The following is a 17,257-nucleotide window of genomic DNA, read 5'->3' on the forward strand; positions in this document are numbered from 1 at the left end:
GAATCCCCCTAATGAAAACATGTGAAGTAGGGCTAAAGTGGTGATTGTCATAGAGGATACCAGACTGATTACAGGAAGCTTTATGTGATTGTTTCCTGTTTGCAGGATCCTCTGCACAAGAGAAGTCCCCATCTTGTCCCCTACAACAAGGTAGATCAGCACATCAAGAAGGCTAACAGGTGAGTTAACATCCATCTTGTCCCCTACAACAAGGTGGCTCAGCACATCAAGGAGGCTAACAGGTGAGTTAACATCCATCTTGTCCCCTACAAGGTGGATCAGCACATCAAGAAGGCTAACAGGTGAGTTAACATCCATCTTGTCCCCTACAACAAGGTGGATCAGCACATCAAGAAGGCTAACAGGTGAGTTAACATCCATCTTGTCCCCTACAACAAGGTGGATCAGCACATCAAGAAGGCTAACAGGTGAGTTAACATCCATCTTGTCCCCTACAACAAGGTGGCTCAGCACATCAAGAAGGCTAACAGGTGAGTTAACATCCATCTTGTCCCCTACAACAAGGTGGCTCAGCACATCAAGAAGGCTAACAGGTGAGTTAACATCCATCTTGTCCCCTACAACAAGGTGGATCAGCACATCAAGAAGGCTAACAGGTGAGTCAGGGCCCAGGTGCTGATGCAGCTCTTAGAATGTGTTCAGTGTATTTTGTACGCACATCCATGGTGCTGGAGTTCAATAAGGTCTTGGATCAGTTAGGTCTTGGATCATGTTTGGTTTTATCTTGTCGGTGGTGCTTTGTTGTAAATATGGAGTCATCATGATTCTCTGCATATACTTCTCAGAGTCATCAACATCAAGAGAGTTATACTAAAGTATTTTGATGATAATGTTTTCATGAATATTCTGTTGATTGAAATGTGTAATAGTTTAGCTCCCTGGGTGTGTTTGTAGGAACTAGCAAAAAAGAGGTTTTCTTGAATATGTGAGTGCATTTTTTTGTGGTATGACTCAAAATATGAAAAATATGATCATGCATATATGGGATTGAACTATGTCAAATACACAACTTTCCTGAACAGAAATCCAGACATCAATGTCCTTTGTTATATGAAAAAGGGCGGTGTGGTAGCCTCGTGGTTAAAGCGTTCGCTCATCACGCTGAAGACCCGGGTTTGATTCCCCATATGAGTACAATGTGTGAAGCCCATTTCTGGTGTCCCCTGACGTCATATTGCTGGAATATTGCTAAAAGTGGGGTAAAACCATACTTACTCACTCACTCACTGACTATATGAAACAGCTTCTAAGTGCCAGGTTTAGATATCGTACAGTATGTATTGCATGACTGTAATCTGTTCCCAGGGACACTGCAAGCGAGGCTGTGCGGACACTGATGGCGTACGACTACGTGTTGGAGCCCCCTACCAGCGAGACTGGGGAGAGCGGTATGACAGGTCTGTTTGCTTTACGTGTCACTAACTGTTCTACCTGCTAACATTGCCATCATCATCACTGTGAACAAAGGTTGACTCGTCAGTATAGGATCATATGGTTGTCTTCATAGAAACAAATCTATCAAATGTATGGCGCTGAAAAAGTCAAATTTTGATATATATTTGATGTTATGCTTTCTTGAAATATTCATGTGTGTGAAATCATTTGTGATAATGGAATTCAAATATATAAGTAAGAAGTTATATGTATGTCCTTTTGTTAGAATCTTGGAAAGAATTCCAAATGTCTTTTAGATTATACTTAGATTATGGTAAATCAGTGTTCATTCTAGATTGCCACATCAATTTTATTAATACTGGAAGATTTATCACGTAATTGCAACATGCTTGGCAGGTGACTTCAAATACATGTCCATCATAAACATAACAATAGACGTTACAAGTGTAGACATTTCTCATTCTTTATTTACCAAGCAAAAAACATGTATTTACATTGGAAAAATGCAGCGTGCATACTACACTACTCGTATTGTGTTTTTATTTTAGTATATATATATTCTTTAAAAAATAAAAATAATGGACAAAATGTGATCAATGGGCAAAATAATTGTTCAAGGAGCAAAATTTGAAGTGTAAGTTCAAATTGACTTTTTGTGCCAATAATAGATTTTGCTTTAGTCTTAGTTTAATAAAAATGACCCACCCCATATTTGAATTGACCTGACATTTTTCACCAGAAGGCCAAAGTGTCTTACAAATCCTGCAGCTAGATTGAACACTGGTGAACTGATGGTACATTATACGAAGTGTTGTGTCACCTGTGCTTCATCACTGCCCAGGCTTCAGTGGTGTGTGTAGAATCTATTTCATGTTGTATCCATCATCATTTACTGCTTTCAAGGAAGTAAATTACAAGACCGATTAGCAGCCCTAGGTCTGCGTACAGGTAACATACAGAACATTATAGTCCTATATCTCATTACCAATAGATCGTAGACACAAGTGCACAAAACTATCAGCATACCTATTGCTATTACTATCGATCCTTTTAACATTTGGGTCACTTAGCAGACATCTTATTTTGTCACTAAAAAATTACCAAGATATATGAGAGTATTTTTATTTATTTAAATTTTTTTAAATAAAATAAAATTTTGATTCCAAATTTAAATGTTTGATTGCTCTAAGCTCACCTGGTCATTGAGTTCATATGATTCATGATCAAAGTCTATCAATCTGATGTTATGTTTAGATTTTAACTACTTTCGGAATTCAATTGTACATTTTTGCTGAAAATTTTCATGTTTGAATAAAAAAAAATCATTTTCAGATGTATTTGGTTAATGTTTGATTTGAAGTGACCCAAATGCTAAACACTCTCTTTCTGTAAATTCGATGTTTTAAAGATGAAATATCCTAAAAGCACTTTGTACATGTTTTCTTTCATGATTGTAATACAGTAATGTTGCAGTAAGACTAGACAACTTTAAGAAACTGATTGTCACATTGTAGGCTGTGAATAAAAGACTTTGAACTGTTTTAGGATTCAGTACAAGTGGTAAATGTTTTCCTGATCTTCTTAACATTTTCATGCTTGAATCTTCGCATAAAACAATAATTTTTGGTACTGACTGACTTGACAGTCTCAAACATCTAAATGCTAGCTGCAGATCTGAATTCAGTGGTTATTGGTTGTGGAATGAGGTTTGGCTGCATAAATGCAAAAGAATACAGGACTTGAAAAAATGGCTTGCTTTTCTGTAACTGACACAGCTACTTAAACATGGTGCTAGTTCTTCTGGTGTGTATTCGTTTCAATATTTGCAATAACCTCTTAACTGTAACATTTTATGAGCAGTCTTTAAGATAAATGTGCATATTGTGCTACTCTGCATCAATTAACCTGATAAATTAGCATGATAAATGGCAATAGAAGCTCACCTTACTATTCAACCCTGTGGACATGTTGTGTATCAATTTGGAATAGCTTCAATGATATTGAAAAAAATGCATGGAAAATTAAATTTTCAATACAGCAATATAATCATGGTTTTAGGTTTATGGTTTTGGGAAATATTTGGATTCATCTGAGCAAAGAACTGATTTGAGCTCAAATCTTTGAGATTTTTCTTAACTTGTCGTATTATCCAATTCTGAAATGCATGTGTCTTCTATGTATGATATTTACCGTGGCCTACTTTTTTAGCATGATGGTTGGTTTATCATTGGTCTAAATGTTTAAATGGACAGAGTTTAAAAGCACTTTAGATGATAATCTTTATGGTATATACCCAATTTGGTGTTCTTGGTACTGGTTCTTGTTCTATTGGATACTGCAACAAATCCCGGTTTTCAGGGTTATCCCAAGTTGATATACACGCTGTGTCCCACATGTATCACTCATTGTAGTATATCTGTTGTATATCATCATATATCTCCTCCCAACCCTGTACATGTCTGTGATTGGTGTATAATTGGAATATTTGGCTTTCATAATGATCTAACAATCTGATAAACAGCTCGGCTACATCTTCTATGTGTTGGTACACATCACTTTGAACTTTCATCGGAGATGCACTTACTTTCAGCTGGGGAGAAGCATTTTGAAAGTTATGTTTCATTTTTTTTTTTCTATCAGCACTCTATGATTATAACTTCTTCATAAGCCATGTCTTCAATCTGTGAGAAATACGTTTCAAAATGGAAGTGTTTCAGGATTTATTATTTAACATTTTTGAACAAGGTTAATTAAAAGTCACATTCATAGGACCTCAGGAGCAGGTAAGAATAAAGGAGATTAGTTTGTTCACAGGGATGTAGGCCGGAAAGTGGTAATCTCATTTTTAGATGTTAGATAAGGATTTAGTAACTGGGGACAGGATAGTAACTGGGGACATGAGAGTAATGGGGGACATGATAGTAACGGGGACAGGACATGATCGTAACGGGGACAGGATAGTAACGGGGGACAGGATAGATATGTATGATGGAGGCTAATATGTTTTTTCTGTATTTCAGCCATGACACGAGAAATCTCTGAGACCTCTGTAAACACAAGAACATACAGGGCAGAGCTAACTTACGCTGTGTCTGGAGGAAAATGGTAAGTATTTGTACATTACCAGAAGCCTGTCACTGTATGCAAGTCATATTCTGGTTAATTCATAGCCTCTTCAGTTTCATATTTAAATGTTTTCCTGTAAGATTCAGTGACAAGAAACATATCTGCCTGACTGTATTGCTGGAGGGATGAATTCACCTTTCCAGAAGTCAACTTTCCTTTTATGTTGACCTATATACCAGCTTGGTATGATGAGGTCAGGCCGCAAAGATCAGATGTTCCTCATTCTCTGGACAGTGTCTCTGTCTACTAGACCACTGAAGTAGCTAAATTAGATAGATTGTAATGGTGTTAAGATGTTCCTGACGTGGGCCCCATTCAACAAAGAAATCATGGGGTTAAGAAGAATGTAACGCGAGGTGGACAGTCATAGCCTTAGACTGCTTAGTGGAATGGTACCTTAGATGTTTAACCACACTTAGCTACAGGTATATGAACGTCTCTGTCTAACACATCAACATACACTGTAGGTACTATGAGTTCGAGGGTGGTGACACCCGGCTTCATGAAGGTCGGGTGGATGAAGAAGTCAGCTGCTCCAGGCGTGGATATCGGTCTGGATGGGATGTCGTATGGGTTCGATGGATATGTGGTGAGTACTGACACAGGTTTAAGGAATGTGTACGGTGAGGCAGCCTCTAACATTTTCTGAGGCTGGTGATGACCGGCATACTGTTATTGTCTGGGGTTGCACAAACTATCCACAATATACATAGTCTTGAAAGTTTTTAATCAAGGCACAAGTTTTTAAATTTTATGCTTGTAATATGATTGCTGTCTGTGAGAGTAAAGGACTGTCGCACAATTACATAGTCAGTATTATGTCTTTTAGCCGCTTTTAGTCAGTATTATCCTATATTTCATTGCATAGCAGCCATTCATATGATGACCCTTACTGAGATGAGGTAGTAACATCTGTTTTGGTTGAAATATTTAATTTCTATTCAAGTTTAGCAGTTACATTGATTGTCAAAATATTGTTGAAACCATGAATTCTTCTTCATAGAGATCGTCCTTGGGGTACATATTATGCATTTTCCAAGCTGAAAATGTCCTGTGACAGTTGTATCAATGTTTTTTGAATAAAAAGATTGTACAATAAATAAACTCTTTTATTTACTATACGGCCCCTACCTCACAGAGTTACCTCCCGTTGCGCATGTGCACCAACTGGGTAAGCTCCTAGACCCGTATCATCATTCCTTCTGCTGTCACTGCCGTGAACAGACGTCCATGAGCCGTACAGCGCTGAATTTTCTGATAAAGAAAACTATGTCTGAGACTACACCACCTGTATGTATGGTCTTTATTTGCCTATGAAAGGAACAGTAAAGCTTTACAGTTGGTTGTTTCATAATTGTGACTTTGTATTAATTCTAATACGCTAACTTTCCCGTGGTTTACGCACATGTTGCTCTGCCATGGCGGGAAGTTTAGCGTGCCATGTGGTCGTAATATTGCGTATTGAACCAACTCTTACTTCCCGTGGTAGCCTTCACGTATTTTTCAATGTTTTCTACGTGTATATATGTTGCTGGTCCGCCGTTAGCTACATGCTTGCGTGTTTGCTTTCAGGCCTTTTCCTCCTGTTCGGTCTGTGGACAGAGCATTCCACGGGCCGACAGGCATGACCAATGTGTAGCCTGTCTGGAAAAGACCGGCCATGACGCCGAAGTGTGTCCAATATATCTTGGGTTTTCCCCCCGTGCCCAAAAGAGGAGGGCGGCTGACACTCTCTTTTACAAGGAGATGCGAGAGGCGGGAGGGGAACTGACCCAGGTCCCCCCGTCTAAGGCCCAAAAGCGGTCTCGTAAGGGAAAAAAATCCCACGGCCAATCCCCCTCTCCTGCTTCTACTGGTGGGTTTGACATGTCATTAATGGATAAATTGTTTCAGCCACATATGGACTCCGTGAAGTCCCTCGTCTGTGAGTCTGTTGGAGGGCTCCGGCAGGAGTTCCTCGGTCACTCCCGGACGGGGGGCGGAGAGTCAGGGGGTGGGATCGCCGGGCTCGGCTCGATCCCTCAGCCTTGAGGCGTCTGTAGACCCGTTGCCTCTGGCTTCGGGTCCGGACGCCTCGGCTGCCCCGGAGGGGGAGGTGCTCCCAGTCCCCCTCTCGGAGTTGGCGCAGGGACTGTTGAGTATTCCTGGGGTTCCGATCCCTGCGCCCTCCCGCCCCATGAGAGCGGAGGCACCAGTTCTGCCTGGTCTGCCGCCAGCGTCTCGGGACCGGGGTCCGTGCACGCTTGCAGGCGCTGACGCGGGGCACTCTGTCTGCTCCTCCCTCTCTGTGGTTCCTAGTGCTAGGCCGCCCACCGGGTCGGGGTTAGGGTCCTCTTTCAGAGGAGACCCAGCCTCAGACTCGGGCTCGGGCGCCGAGTCGATGGAGCTTGGGGAGGTAGAGGAGCATGACGGTGCTTTCCGTTTTGCTTCGGCTCTGCGGGAGGTCCGGCAAAGGATTGCTGAGGGCCTACCCCAGGCCGCGGTGCCTGTTGGCAGCTCGGACTCGGCTGAGTTCCGCTTGCCAGGCGAGGCGTTTGCCCCTAGGCAGCCTACGCAGACGCAGCTCCGCATTCTGCCCTCGTTGGTACAGGACGTGGTTGATCCCCTCTTGTCTGGTTCCCGTGTCCGGTTCGACTTGCCGGAGCTTGTACGGAGATACCAGCTTGGGGAGGAATCCCTGTTCGTGGTACCCATCGTGGACGAGTGTGTTTTCACTTCCGTCGCCCTGGGGGGAGGCTCGGCTTCCTCCGGAGCAGCTCCGGCTGCTCGGCAAGGGCGTGTTACTCCTACGTTTGCCCTCACGGGCGCCCCCCTGAGGCATGCGTACCGGACCTACGAGGAGGTCTACCGGAACGCAATGCAGCAGGTCAGGGTGGTGGTCCATGAGGCCTACCTCTCCTCGATACAGAGGTCGGCCCTGGAGGGGGAGGGGCATGCTGGTGACGTTTCGCCGCATGTCGTGCTGCTCCGTCAGCTATCGGAAGTACAGGCCCACCTCGCGTGCGACTCTTTGCGGTCTGCTGCGTCGACGGTGATGTGCGCAGTCATGGGGATGCGCAAGCTGTGGCTGTCGACGTCTCGGTACTCAGCAGCGACGCAGCAGACCTTGCTGGCCCTCTCCTTCCGTCTGGGAGCGACCCTCTTTCCAGGGGCACAGCAGGTCATTCGGGAGGCTGCCGCTGCAGCTACCTCCTTCAAGGACTCTAAAGGCCTTGTTGGAGCACCAGCGGGTGTCTCGCCCGCGGCTCCTCGTTCCACCTTCCTCCGCCGGGGTGCAGCCTACACCCGAGTCTGCCGGGCTGGCTTCGCCGCTTGGTAGGGGTAGGCGGAGGAACAGGTCCGCCAAGGGTAGGGGCAAGGAGCAGTCCTCGACCAGCTGCCAGCCTTTTCGGCTGGGCGCTGGAGGTCTGCCCGACCTCCCGTTAACCCATCAGGCTCTCGCTCAAGCCGTGTCACGCCCAGTCAGCTCCGCTGCTTTCGACAACGACGCCGCAGCTCCCTACCCCATATCCCAGTGGGAGGTCGCCTCTCTATTCCTGCCGGAATGGGAGAAGGCTACCAACAATGCTTGGGTGCTGGCCACCGTCCAGCATCGGCCATTTACCACTGTGGAAGCCCGGTCGGCCCGACTTCACCGGCATACGCCCGCACTCCGGTGCCGTCATGTCAGGCAAGGGCGGACATATTGCGCGACGAATATTCAGGCTCTGCTGGACAAGTCCGCCAATCGGCGCATTCCACCGGAGAGGAACAGGCGGGATTTTACTCCGCGTGCTTCCTCGTCGAAGAAAGACGGCGGGTTCCGTCCCATTCTCAACCTCAAGGGTTGAACCCGCATGCTAGAAGTACCATCCTTCAAGATGGAGACACTGCGCTTCGGTGATCTCATCTGTTCAGCCCGGTGATTGGCTCACGTCAATCGACCTAAAGGATGCGTATCTGCATGTGCCCATACATCCATCATTCAAGCAGTACCTTCGGTTCTCTTCACGGCGGGGATGTGTTACCAATTCAGGGTGCTCCCCTTCGACATATCGACTGCCCCAAGGGTGTTCACCAAGCTCATGTTAGTCCCAGCTACCCTCGCTTCGTTCATAAAAGTAGGCGTTGTTACCCTTACCTCGGCGACTGGTTGCTTTCGGAGCACTAACACAGCCAGCGAGTCTAGATGCTACTCACACAGTGATAGACATTCTAACTCGACTGGGGTGGATCATCAACCTCAAGAAATCCGACCTGGTACCCACCCAGGACTTGGTTTTTCTTGGGCGATTCTAAACAAACAAGGATCTCGTTTCCTTGTCGCCCGACCCGGATCACCAGAGTTAGGAGATGGTATCTTCATTCCTCTCCCAGCCCCAGGCACCAACACGGACTTGGCTCCGTCTACTGGAGCCATATGGCGGCGACGATCTCTGTCGTGTTGGCGGCGCTTGAGGATCGCCCTATACAGCAAGCTTTGGCTCGGCTGTGGGCTCACTGGAGGATCTGGGCGCAGTCTCACAGTCCCAGTGGTTGACACCTCACCTTCAGTGGTGGACAAATGTCGGGAATCTCACCAGGGGATCCCTTGGAAATCCCGGCGCCAGCTCTCACAGTTCAGACCCGATCGTCCCTCACGGGCTGGGGGTGTTCTGGGCAGTCTGTCGGCGTCCGGACTCTGGTCGAAGCGAAGCCCGCCTTCACATCAGCGTGTTGGAACTGAGAGCTGTGCGGTTGGTTTTGGCCTTCAGAGAGAGCATGTCCGTGGCCAGGTAGTCCGTCTTCAGTTGGACAACCAGGCGGCCATGTCGTACATCCTGAAGCAGGGCGCACGGTGTCCCCAGCTCCTCGGAAGGCGTGGGACTTTCTCCTCTGGTGCGACCAGTGCGACTGTCATGTACTCCCTGTTTCTCTCCGGGGGAGAACGCGGCGAGCAGATGCGCTCTCGCCGGATCCTGGCCCCGCGCAGTGGATGCTCGACAGGCAGATTTTCAGAGTAATCTCCCCAGTTGTACGGGTCGTTCCAGGTGGATCTGTTTGCGTCCGGCGGGGCGCATCGACACCCCGTGTTCTGCTCTCGAATACCGGACCCAGAGGCGTTGGCTGCCGGCCTTCCTGCTGGATTGGACGGGCAAAGTGCTCTGGGCGTTCCGCCCGTTACCACTCATTCCGTGTCCTTTCACAGCTGTCCACCCAGCCAGCTCGGCTGCTTGTGCTACTGGCACCGCTTTAGCCGTCACAGAGCTGGTTTCCGGTAATTCTCAGGTTTCTGGCTCAGCCTCCTGTTCTATTACCTTTACGACCCGGACATTCTCACCCAGAGCGGAGCGCTCCACCCAAATCCACAGTTCAGTGGGTGGCTTGGCCTCTGTCAGGTCTAGCCTCGAGGCCGCTGGAATTCCTGCAGCAGTTGCAGACACAATTCTGGCTTCGAGGGATTAGACAAACGTTCAGTATGAGGATAGGTGGTCCCGCTATGCGGCGCTGGTGTTCAGATAGGGGATTGCAGATCCCTTTTCTGCGGATTTAGTCCGGAGTATTTTTGCAAGCTCGTTTGGAAGAAGGCCTGGCGGCTTCGACCATTAAAATGGCTACTCCACCGCTATTTCCACTTTTCACACCCCTGTCGATGGTGCTCTTCTGGGGCAGCACCCTCTCATACAGTGCTTTCTTGCTGGCGGAGCGGATTCGACCTGCTCTCAGGCGAACCAGTCCACCTTTGGGATTTGTCAATCGTGCTTTCGATTGGCTGTCGGGTCCAACTTTCTCACACCTATCGGCTATTTCCATTCAGTTGTTAACTTGGAAGGCTGTTTTTCTGGTGGCGATAACATCTGGGCGTAGGGTCGGCGATTTACATGCTATGTCGTCCGACCCGGCGCTGACTGTGTTTCACACTGATCGTGTCAGCATTCGCCTACTGGATACTTACCGCCCGAAGGTCGATCACGCTTTCCATGTGACAGCTCCTATCGAACTTCCTACTCTTACCCAGCCTTCCACATCGGGGACCACTCCTACGAGCACTCACCCGTTGGATGTCCGTAAGACGCTCAAAGTCTATATCAAACGAACGCAGGGAATCCGTACGGGTACCCAGCTGTTCTGTTGTTACGGTGGCGGGACTTTGTCTCGCTGGCTCGTTTCGTGTATTTGTGCCGCTTATCAGGCTAAGGGCAATCCTCCCACTGAGGGGTTGAAGGCTCACTCGGTCAGGGCAGTTGCCGCATCAAAAGCTTTTGCATCGGCACTCCCCATTGAAGAGATCTGCTCTGCCGCTATTTGGAGCCGGCCAAGCACGTTTATACGACACTACCAGCTCGATACACATTCCCGTAATCGTGCGAGCTTTGGCCGTTCCGTTCTCTCCAGTGGACAGTTTCCTGCCACCCTGACCGAGTGAGTCTTGGTTTATTGGTTTGTTATTGACGCTGCTGTACAATAATTGAGTATTATTGACATGTCTGCTACTGTAAGTTAACTACCCCCTTTCGATTCTCTCGGGAGTAATTAGTCGATTGTGAGCGGTATTGACATTCCCCCCTATGGTGCTCACTAATCGACACAAGGTGGGTGGGGCTTTGTTGACATTCGTACATGTGCGATTGCCTATGCTAAACATATGGAGGTCGTCTTTGAGCACAAATCCTCCCTGTCAGTTCCCCTCCCATCATGCCTCTCGTGGAAGCGCAACTGGGACAAGTGACAGGTGAGTGTTATGGCGTCTGTTCAATTTTTTTCCATGATATGATCGCTATATTTTGTGTGTGCTTGGACAGAATTCCCTCCTCCCTGGCCTCCGGTCTTTGGGAGTCTGTGTTTATGCATAATATGTACCCCAAGGACGATCTCTATGAAGAAGAATTAACCAAACCTGAAGAGGTTTTCAATTCTTCGAAGAGAGTCGTCCTTGGGGTAGGGCCTCCCGCCTCCCCGCAATTCTGTTCACTGATATATTCAGCAGAAGGAATGATGATACGGGTCTAGGAGCTTACCCAGTTGGTGCGCATGTGCAACGGGAGGTAACTCCGTGAGGTAGGGGCCGTATAGTAAATAAAAGAGTTTATTTATTGTACAATCTTTTTATTCAAAAAACATTGATACAGCTGTCACAGGACATTTTCAGCTTGGAAAATGCATAATATGTACCCCAAGGACGACTCTCTTCGAAGAATTGAAAACCTCTTCAGGTTTGGTTAAGTTTAATGAGGGAATGATGCTATGTTACTGTTCTTTTCAGGGTCGTAAGTGGCATGAAGGATCCGAGCAGTATGGCAAAGTGTGGCAGACGGGCGACGTCATTGGTTGTCTCCTGGACATGAGTGACAAGACAATCTGTAAGTGCTATGAGAAAATAAATTTTTCAAAAGATTTTTGACATGATGTTGTGATGAAACTGGTTTTGTTCATGCCGTGTCTACTTGCCTTGTTTCAGCATTCTCGCTGAACGGTGAGCTGATGATGGATGCTCTAGGACAGGAGATTGCCTTCAGAGAGGTGGACGTGGAGGAATGTAAGTCACATGTTCAGTGGAATACACGGAAACCTGATAGACTTAAGTCAAGTTCTCCATCTTAGAAATGAATATAGTTAATAGATGATAACAGTTTTTCCAGGACCATCTTTGCAAGTTTCAAAGATAATTTGACTTGGTGTAATGTTTAGAAGGATGTATGTATCAAATATGTTTCTTAACTTAAATGCCTTATTCAAGAATTATAGGATGGATGGGTAATGGTGTGTTTGGTCACTGTTCTGGCAGTGATGGGGGCACTGTTGTGACTTGTGAATATTTAATCATTTAAATGCCTGATAACATGTGCCTACCAATCAGTAAACTCCATTTAACCTCTCCCTGGGCTTCTATACGAGGAGAAAATGTCAAATTGTGTAATGTTCTTATGAGCTTAAGTATTGAAAGGTGATGGACAAAAAGTTCATCCAAGTGAATGGTGTATGAGACTTGTTATTCATGATTCATGGCCGCTGATTATCGGTCTGTTCTTCAGCCTATGTCCCTGCCTTGACACTAGCAGCTCATCAGCAGGCCAAGTTCAACTTCGGGCAGGTATTGAAAACAAGCAATCACTGACAATTGATTAAAAAATCGCCTTTTGCTTTCCATTACAGATTTGTTGTTAACTCGATAGTTTACACGTTAAGTCATTGCAATCAATTTAGATAACACCTACTTTCCTTATTTGTTGCTATTAGTCTGGTTACTATAGTAATAAGAAATACAAAATTCAGAATATTCATAAAGATAAAAAGTTAACAAAAATCATATTTCTCATGAAATTTCTGGTTTCTATGCCAACCTGTTTTCTGTAGGATGTGAACACACTCAAGTACTTCACCTGCTGTGGTCTCCAGGAAGGCTATGAGCCATTCTGTGTGTAAGTAGAGCTTCATATTATAATTTGGCATTAGTAACAGAGGCTCATTGAAGCCCTAGGTTAGAACGTATCATCGACACTCTAACGCTAGTTGTGAGGTGACTAGTTTGAATCCAGTGGTCGCAATGTGGATCATACCACTTTGATATTTTCAGCAGTCTAATGCTAGTTTAAAGGTGACTAGTAATACAGATCAAGTAGGAATTTCACCTCGCCTCCGGAAACTCAGGAAAACATACGAGTAATTTTGAGTGTCATGCAGGAATTATTTTTTGGTCTTTCACTGTTTTCTGTCTATAAAAAATTGATAAGAAAACCTGTGTGATTTGTTGGTATTTTATCAGACATGTACCCTACTTCATCTTGCTATTGTGTCTTCACCACTAGATCTGATCTGACATTTCCTGATGTTTTGAACTTGCAAGTCAAGGTGTCTAAATGACAAACAATGATGAAACTGTATTAATCCGCCTTGATGTGTTGCCAGGAACATGACCCGCCAGATGACGCTGTGGTACGGGAAGGAACAGGCGTTGTTCAAGCCGCTGGAAAACCCCAACCCCAGCCTTGAGGTCGTCAGGATCCCTGGAGGGTCAGTATGCCGGAAGTATAGGTCACTCGAATTAATCCCTGTGCAGATTAAGTACAACTTAGAGAGGAATACCATATTTCCTCAAATAAATGCTCAGAATTACTTTTCTTTCAGACACTCTTGGTATTTAACTGCAAAGATATTGATGTGGAGACATTCTGGAAGCAAAACTACCCAGCATTTAATGGGCCTACTATTTAAATAGCTCCTGGTTTTCATTTGTGGATGAGTTTTAATTAAGGAAATCAGAAGTCATTCTGATAGGAGCAACTGTGCAATTATTTTAAATGGAATGCATTATGATAATATTTTCTGCGACTGGAGATGTTTCTGTAATGTGCTTTATGTGCGTATAAGGTATAAACTCCCAGTATTATTTTTACTTGATGCAAGCACATCTATTGATCTGGAATAGAAACTATGAAAATTCCAGAGCAAAGGTTGCTAAAATGTTTGTCATCTGTCTCCATTTATACTGTGTATCTATCTTTCATATATTTTTAGTGATATATTGTTTCCGTTTCTTTGTGCAGGTCAAATGTGACTCCAAGCCTGAAGGTCATGTCAAAGACATTCGGGACACTGGAGAAGGTTCACCTGGACTACTTCCGTCTCAGTCTTCCGGTCAAGTGCAATGATGAGTTTGTCACCAGGTAAGATCATATGAGAGCCTGCCCTAAACCAACATTTCCTACTTAACCTGACTCACCGGTATTCATGTATGTAAGGGATTGCAATTTTCACTGTTCATGTATCGAAGAGATTGCAACTTAAACTATTCATGTATAAGAAGGATTGCCACTTACACTGTTCATGTATAAGAAGGATTGCCACTTACACTGTACATGTATTGCAGGGATCGCAACTTAAACTATTCATGTATAAGAAGGATTGCCACTTACACTGTTCATGTATAAGAAGGATTGCCACTTACACTGTTCATGTATTGCAGGGATCGCAACTTAAACTATTCATGTATAAGAAGGATTGCCACTTACACTGTTCATGTATAAGAAGGATTGCCACTTACACTGTTCATGTATTGCAGGGATCGCAACTTTGCTCAGTCTGTGCTGGAGAAGCGGTTGAACCTGGAGAACCTACGTCGCCGCGATGTGGACATCGAGGAGGAGGCTCCAACAGGTGGGACGTTGTCCAGCAGTCAGGAAAACTACAGTGATGCTAACATCAGTGATGCTTCTCTAGAGCGTGCTAATAAAACTACCACAGGTGAATGGCCCCACTAATAGCATGCTCGGGCAAAGGCACTGTTTTACTTTCAGGGAGAAAATTGTATTTTGCATGTTAGAAATTCTAATTATTTTATTTGAAGTTAATTTAATTTCTTTTGGGAATTTGGATATATTGAATCTTTGTTTTTCATTTAGAATTTTGTAACTTTTATTCATTTTGCTGGACAGTGTGTGGATTTCAGAATTGCTGCATTTAGTGAGTAAAGGACACAATTTTATTTATTTTATATTTTTGTATTTTTTCTATCATGATTATGCATATTGAGGGCATTTCTTAAACATTGCCTTTCATTACCATGTTGATATATCCTTGTGATCCAAATCCCCTCCCTTGCTGGCCTCATAGAAGCATAGGCATCAATACTGATGGGAATGTAAAGCATGTGATTGGTTAATGATATGGAGCATATGGTTTTGTAATATCAGAATGCAGTAAGTTATATTTATTACAAACAGCATTATAACAAACTGATGGATATAACGAACAGATTCAGGTCCCTGTCATGAGTATATTTCAGTAAAATGCATGTAATGCACTACTGTTATAATGAACTCAAGTTAGTGGACCCTTGAGTTCGTTACTTCCGTAGTTTACTGTATCTGAAGTTGATTTCATCTGCCTTCCATCTAAGCACAATAAGAAGAAGAACAAAAATATGTACAGTGGAAGCTCTCAAAACTTGCAGCCCTCCAATCCAGCATGCTCTCAATATCGGCACTAGAATTTGGTCCCGGCAGAAGCTAGTTAATTTATGATCATATACACGCCCTCTAATCTGGCGTCAGTCTTTCGGCACAACAAAGACCACCCAATTGACTTTTTGTACAGTAATTAATGCTTTCTAAACCGGCATCCGGTATCTCCGATTATACAGTGGATTACCATCGACTCATTGATGTTGGCTGATAAAAGGAGTATGGATAAGGATTAGGCCTAAGTAGGTGAGGTAAATTGGTGAGTGACACGTGTCACTTGTATACTTGCTTGATATGCTGAAAGACATCAGATACTTTGCTTTGACAAGCGAAGTAAGGTTATTACTCGCAACACATTGTTCAGTCATATTTTACGGCAAAGGGAAGATCATTCTCAGGTTGAAAACGGAAAAGTTCTCTAAACCAGCACACCCTCTATACTGGCAACGTCCCAACGAATGCCGGCCTAGAGGGCTTCCACTGTACTTGAATCTTTCATCTTGGTACATGCCGCATCCATGTACTCTATTACTGGTTCTTCCACTCTTCCAACCCCAAATTTGTGGACTAAATGACAATTTGTGAAGACAGCCATTCTTTGCTTTGGCCAAGTCAGTACGTCTTATTAAAACAGGAAATACTGATTGATGTGTAGCAGGCAAAGTATTGTACATGGTATAACAGAGATTATTACACTGCCAGATGTTGCATACTGATTTGACAACAAGACTGTGAGATTACTAGTATTTCCCGAGAGAGGGTAATAAATCAATTGTTACAGGGATTTCGTAAAGTCAGTATGACACACATGTGAGTGCAAAATTTACATATTTTCCATTACTTCCTAATCCTTTCAAGTCCCTATTTAGCAAAAATGAACTGATCATGATTGCCATTCTTGACAACCACAACTGTTGAATAACATCAACATTCTAACGCTATGATGTCAGTTCTAATGGGATATCATTCTGTCTCAATAAGATTTGAATGACCTCCGCAATGTGATACGGATGACGAACAATACATGGAGGTACATGATGTGATATTTGCACTTTATTACCCACGTGGTCAACGTATTGGTAGTTGCATACTAATCTCGTACGTCACACGAGTGTCGTATCGCGTTGACCTGTGTCGTAACGACTTGACCCGATATTCTAACGATTTGATTGGATAACCGATGACCTGTCAGTTATGTCACGTTGTGTCGGAACTATTTTTTCATTCATAACAAACACGTGAATTCATTCATTCTACAACTTATATGCATTGTGGGAATGTAAACATTGCAATCGTTGCCATATCGCTGTTTAATTGTGAGTCGAACTGAGATATTATATGCGTCGAAAAACATAAATGCAAAGTTTCCACCAGTGATGTTAGCCGAGTGAAGCAACTGCAAACCAAGAAACGGCGGGTGCTACGGGTAGTATAATGTAGGAGGCTGTGCGAGGCGATGACAAATGACATGCATCGTGGCGTCGGGTTACCAAGGGGGCAGACGAGGCAGAGCGAGTAGTGGCGTCATAACACTGTGACGTCATGCAAAAGTGTTCTACAGAACAACATTCTTCCATAACCTGTTTATGAAACCGGTTTCGGTTTGAAACCATAAAAATAACAAAAATATGCTATTTTGTCAATTTAAAGCATGTAGGACGTGGGTAATAAATAAAATACCACACTTTCGGTCTCATAACATATGAATTATCTGAAACGAGTGTCCTTCCTATGGTATCTGATCTGACTAAAGCTCGGTCAGATACCATAGGAAGGACACTAAGTTTCGTATAATT

General features: G+C 44.4%; 1 protein-coding gene across 1 annotated transcript in view; it reads left to right on the forward strand.

The window, feature by feature from the left end:
• The window catches only part of LOC124276127 (ryanodine receptor-like), a 202,291-nt gene that overhangs the window by 93,746 nt on the left and 91,288 nt on the right, over window positions 1-17,257 (forward strand). The window contains 12 exon segments of the mRNA XM_046711794.1: window positions 106-179; window positions 1,327-1,418; window positions 4,437-4,521; window positions 5,010-5,025; window positions 5,027-5,131; window positions 11,765-11,861; window positions 11,960-12,037; window positions 12,534-12,592; window positions 12,856-12,920; window positions 13,408-13,512; window positions 14,046-14,165; window positions 14,561-14,742. Coding sequence (XP_046567750.1) covers window positions 106-179; window positions 1,327-1,418; window positions 4,437-4,521; window positions 5,010-5,025; window positions 5,027-5,131; window positions 11,765-11,861; window positions 11,960-12,037; window positions 12,534-12,592; window positions 12,856-12,920; window positions 13,408-13,512; window positions 14,046-14,165; window positions 14,561-14,742 — 1,078 coding nt within the window.

The sequence above is a fragment of the Haliotis rubra genome, unplaced genomic scaffold (genome assembly GCF_003918875.1).
Source record: "Haliotis rubra isolate DU_JTF1 unplaced genomic scaffold, ASM391887v1 Scf206, whole genome shotgun sequence".
NCBI lineage: Eukaryota > Metazoa > Mollusca > Gastropoda > Lepetellida > Haliotidae > Haliotis > Haliotis rubra.